Source organism: Setaria italica, chromosome III, assembly GCF_000263155.2.
Source record: "Setaria italica strain Yugu1 chromosome III, Setaria_italica_v2.0, whole genome shotgun sequence".
Lineage (NCBI taxonomy): Eukaryota > Viridiplantae > Streptophyta > Magnoliopsida > Poales > Poaceae > Setaria > Setaria italica.
The window spans coordinates 23509816-23514616 of record NC_028452.1 but is presented as its reverse complement, the minus strand read 5'-3'; the positions used below and the strand labels follow the sequence as shown (position 1 = coordinate 23514616).

Below are 4801 nucleotides of genomic sequence, written 5' to 3'. Positions count from 1 at the left end.
ACCGCAGCAGAGGGGCGCGCTCCACGGAGAGCGGCGCGCCGGCGGAGGGGCGGCGCGGCTCGCGTTGGAGATACATGCGGAGAAGGAGCGAGGATGATTCCAGCTAATACGGAGGGGTCGAGCTCGGTACCGTGGGAGAGGGTGCTGCGGCAAGCTGAATACCGCTTGGCATTGGAGAAAGTTTCCAGCACCAAATCTCGAAACAATACCAATTCCGAATTTCAGGCTTCAATATCTACATCGAACACTACCTTAAGAGCACGTACAACCCATGGACGGTTGCTATAGCGTCGCGGAGGCAAAACAATCCGACGTGAATAATAATTAATGACAAGAGAGAAAGGAGCCGTAATAATTAATGACAAGCGAGAAGGGAGCCGTCGTCTCACGAAGGGAGCCGTCGTCTCGTGAGATGACGGCAAGGACTCGTGCTCCCAAGTCATGCGACGATTCCCATCGCCTATGGTACGAATCGGTGCTGTCTCTTTCGGATCGAGTGAGAAATCGGTTGCTTACCTACTTCCGGCACCTCGCCAGCCGCCAGCCACCGTCCATGCCCGGCTGCCGTCAGGCGCTGGCTGTTATCCGTGTCACGCGTGTCTCCCGTATCACTGCGCCATGCTCCTCACAGCCTAGAGCCGTGGCTCGCCAGCTCCGACGTCAACGCGCTACTCTGCCCAACGGCTACCATGCCGCATGCCCACACCCCTCCCTGTTGCGTCGTGAAGCGTCGGCCACCGACCGTCCCAGCATGCGGATAAGGGAGGAGACATCGAGGGAGAGAGAGGAGAGAGACAATAGATGGACAGGAGCCACCGAAGATTGCAGAAGCATTGCTTCTTTATGCTTTGGCCCTTGAGTTTTAAAAAAAATGATTTGTCCCTTGCCTTTTTGCGTCCTTGTAAAAGATAGTTTGCAAAAGAAAATCCTTTAAGCAAGTAAGAAGGGTATGGAATAAAATAAAAAAATATACTTCAATGCTTACAAAATTATACTCACCATAATTTATGAGTTTGTATATGAATTAATTAATTTACAAACAACCTAAAGGACGAACTACTGTACAAGCTGTCTGTGTTGTCGTCTTTATGTCACATGGCAAGTTTTGCAGACAGCAGCTGTCTAAACAGTTGTACATGCACTAAAGCTTTTCGTATACAACTGTAGTTGTTTTTTCATAAAATATACAACTGTCGCTATTCATATACTACTGATTTTTCTTCTTCGAAAAGTTACTACTGAAAATTAAAATACTGAAATTTGGATCGCCAGCGCACGCCGTAGCACGCACGCCCAATTTCGGCCTCCCAGGGTTTCACGTATGGGCCTCCGCCACGACGAATCAACGACTTGGCAGGCCGGCCATTCCTTGGGCAGGCCCAGCCCTACACCACGCACCGACTCCACTCCTAGCCGCCGCCCTCATATATAAAGTCCCCAACCCTAGCGGCGAGCGCCCATTCCACCGAGCGGCCTCCCTAACTCGACTCCGCCGCCCCTCCACGCCGCCTCCTTCGCTTCCTCAGGTACCGTTTCTTCTCGGCCGCTCCTCGCTTGATCTGAGCTACTTGGTGCTTCTCCGCTGCTCCTCGCTTGATCTGTGCTACTTGGTGCTGTCGCGGCTGGATTGATGTTCTATTGTGTCGCCTCGCGCGAGTAGTGATTTGGTAGTGATTGAGTTGTTGATGCTCGCATCTCCGATTCCGTAGGGTTCGTGGGTTTTGCGTGCTCGCTTGTTAATTATACTACTGGATCGAACGTTTAGAGGCTAGGGCTGCTTTAATTCCTTTATTTTTGAGAGTCTGCTGCTCTGTAGTTGATGTATATACTGATAGTTAGTAGCGTCCTTGCTTGATCTGTTTTCCGATCTGATCTGTAAAATTGTTCTCTTACTGCTTTTTTATGTTTTTATATATTAGCACCTTCCTTCAAATTCTGTGCAGATACTTGCTCATTTGCCCTGCTTAGTTTTTCTAACAACTGATTCATCTGATGAAGCAGTTTAAGCCTCACCTGCAGCCATGGGTAAGGAGAAGTCCCACATCAACATCGTGGTCATTGGCCACGTCGACTCTGGCAAGTCGACCACCACCGGCCACCTGATCTACAAGCTTGGAGGTATCGACAAGCGTGTGATCGAGAGGTTCGAGAAGGAGGCCGCTGAGATGAACAAGAGGTCCTTCAAGTATGCGTGGGTGCTTGACAAGCTCAAGGCTGAGCGTGAGAGGGGTATCACCATTGATATTGCCCTGTGGAAGTTCGAGACCACCAAGTACTACTGCACCGTCATTGACGCCCCTGGACACCGTGACTTCATCAAGAACATGATTACCGGTACCTCCCAGGCAGACTGTGCTGTCCTTATCATTGACTCCACCACTGGTGGTTTTGAGGCTGGTATCTCCAAGGATGGCCAGACCCGTGAGCATGCTCTCCTTGCTTTCACTCTTGGAGTGAAGCAGATGATCTGCTGCTGCAATAAGGTATGTTCCTAGAAATCCCTGTATCAATCAATTTTATAATATGATGACATCTTGAATATGCTTGTCATTCTTGATAGTTCAGCAATGTATAGTACTGGCTGTTCCTTTTAGTAAATTGGATGCTTCATGTATCAAGAAAAATGTGAGCATGCGCGTTGTTTAATGAATTTGACAGGTTGTTTCAGTCTCAGGCATAATGATTGCGAAAGCCATCTGTTTCCTATACATTTATGCATGGTAGTAGTTTAGTCTTGTATGATCTGCCTTGTAAGGTTCAGTAATCTATTTTTCTTCTCACCTATTTTAAGGAATGTGCCGATCTTAGTGGACACTGATGTAATATAGAAATGCAAGCACAAGCTGTCAGCCAAGTGTTATGTTCTGCTGTCCATTTTTTTCAAATAATTTTGGTATATAAGTTCCTCGTTAAACCGTTTGGTACTGAAGTAATTGAAATATTTGTAATGCATACAGAATGTAACACAAAGTGTTGCATCATTTAACTGTCTTAGTATCTGTATTGTTAATTAATGTACTGTGTGTAATTTAGTAATAGGATAGGATGTGTTCACATACACCTTTCGAGGTCTGTATTTTGTCGTTGCTTTATGTGTTACATCCTACAATAGCTAATTTGGATGTCTGTAATATATGGTCTACCTATTTATATTTGTTTGTTAATGCTGAGATGCCACTTTAAACAATTTTGTTCCCTTAAGAAGTACAGTATGTTAATTTGATTGATGCAATGTTCTCATGTATATACAGTTTGCCTTCTGTTCATGCTACCTCTTCCACTAAGCTGATGATGTACCGTTGCTATTCTGTTTATAGATGGATGCCACCACTCCCAAGTACTCCAAGGCCCGTTATGATGAGATTGTGAAGGAAGTCTCCTCCTACCTGAAGAAGGTGGGTTACAACCCTGACAAGATTGCCTTCGTCCCCATCTCCGGTTTTGAGGGTGACAACATGATTGAGAGGTCCACCAACCTTGACTGGTACAAGGGCCCAACCCTGCTTGAGGCTCTTGACCAGATCAACGAGCCCAAGAGGCCTTCGGACAAGCCCCTGCGTCTTCCCCTTCAGGATGTGTACAAGATTGGTGGTATTGGAACCGTCCCTGTTGGCCGTGTTGAGACCGGTGTCATCAAGCCTGGTATGCTTGTCACCTTTGGTCCAACTGGCCTGACTACTGAGGTGAAGTCTGTTGAGATGCACCATGAGGCTCTCCAGGAGGCCCTTCCTGGTGACAACGTTGGCTTCAACGTGAAGAACGTTGCTGTTAAGGATCTCAAGCGTGGTTTTGTGGCCTCCAACTCCAAGGATGACCCTGCCAAGGAAGCTGCCAGCTTCACCTCCCAGGTCATCATCATGAACCACCCTGGCCAGATCGGCAATGGTTACGCCCCAGTCCTGGACTGCCACACCTCCCACATCGCTGTCAAGTTTGCTGAGCTCATTACCAAGATCGACAGACGGTCCGGTAAGGAGCTTGAGAAGGAGCCCAAGTTCCTGAAGAACGGCGATGCTGGTATGGTGAAGATGATTCCCACCAAGCCCATGGTGGTGGAGACCTTCTCTGAGTACCCTCCTCTGGGTCGCTTTGCTGTCCGTGACATGAGGCAGACGGTTGCTGTGGGAGTCATCAAGAGCGTGGAGAAGAAGGACCCGACCGGCGCCAAGGTTACCAAGGCTGCTGCCAAGAAGAAATGATGGGCCTGGTGGTTAATCCTGCATCTGCTTTTGCGATACCTAGGTGCCTTGTCTTTATCACACAAGTTTTGTCCGCCACTTCTGTTAGCCTGTGAACTGTTAAGGTCTGCTGGCGGTGTGCTATGTATCAGTTGTTTAGGTACCATCTTAGCTTTGGCTAAACTTGAATGGTCCAAGACCATGTGTACCCTTTTGTGAGACGTTATTGGTTGGATGTATTGTCGGAGTCTTTCGTTCTGCATTTTTTTTATTGTTTTCTTAGTGTTGTTTGCTCTTCTGAGTGGATTGTGTGGTTTTTGAAGCCTTCCTACAACGGATCTGTTCGCTTTAACGGATCTGTTCGCTTTAGTTTATCAGCCACCTAGCAGTATTTTTCTCTCACAACAAATCAGCAATTTTAGTGTAGTATTTGGAGTTTACTGCTATATGTGCTTATTATTTGGCCTTTTTAGCTATGCTATGTGCTTTTGCCACTGTCATAATTCTTTAGATGACATAAATATGGTATCGATCATCCAGAGTAGCTCAGGACTATCCTTGGTCGTCTTAGGTGGTGTTTGAGGTGGTGTTTGGATCACTAGTTCATGAGCTATAGTGTCTAA

The 4801-nt window shown here is 47.1% G+C and overlaps 1 protein-coding gene across 2 annotated transcripts; it reads left to right on the top strand.

The window, feature by feature from the left end:
* Positions 1-1443: 1443 nt before the first annotated feature.
* Positions 1444-4449, top strand: LOC101786159 (elongation factor 1-alpha). Of its 2 annotated transcripts, none has more exons than XM_004962220.4 (3): positions 1444-1526; positions 2002-2483; positions 3318-4449. In XM_004962220.4, the coding sequence occupies exons 2-3, from the start codon at positions 2022-2024 to the stop codon at positions 4197-4199; spliced, it is 1344 nt and encodes a 447-aa protein (XP_004962277.1). In that variant the 5' UTR covers positions 1444-1526; positions 2002-2021; the 3' UTR covers positions 4200-4449. The 2 variants fall into 2 exon arrangements, with proteins under 2 accessions (XP_004962277.1, XP_004962278.1); XM_004962221.4 differs by having other exon boundaries at positions 1455-1526; positions 1999-2483.
* The last annotated feature ends 352 nt before the right edge of the window (positions 4450-4801 follow it).

Bases quoted from the DNA above. Each gene is read 5' to 3' on its own strand.
- LOC101786159 (XM_004962220.4), top strand. From the start codon at position 2,022: ATGGGTAAGGAGAAGTCCCACATCAACATCGTGGTCATTGGCCACGTC. The intron at 2,484-3,317 runs GTATGTTCCTAG...TTCTGTTTATAG, and splicing joins TGATCTGCTGCTGCAATAAG to ATGGATGCCACCACTCCCAA.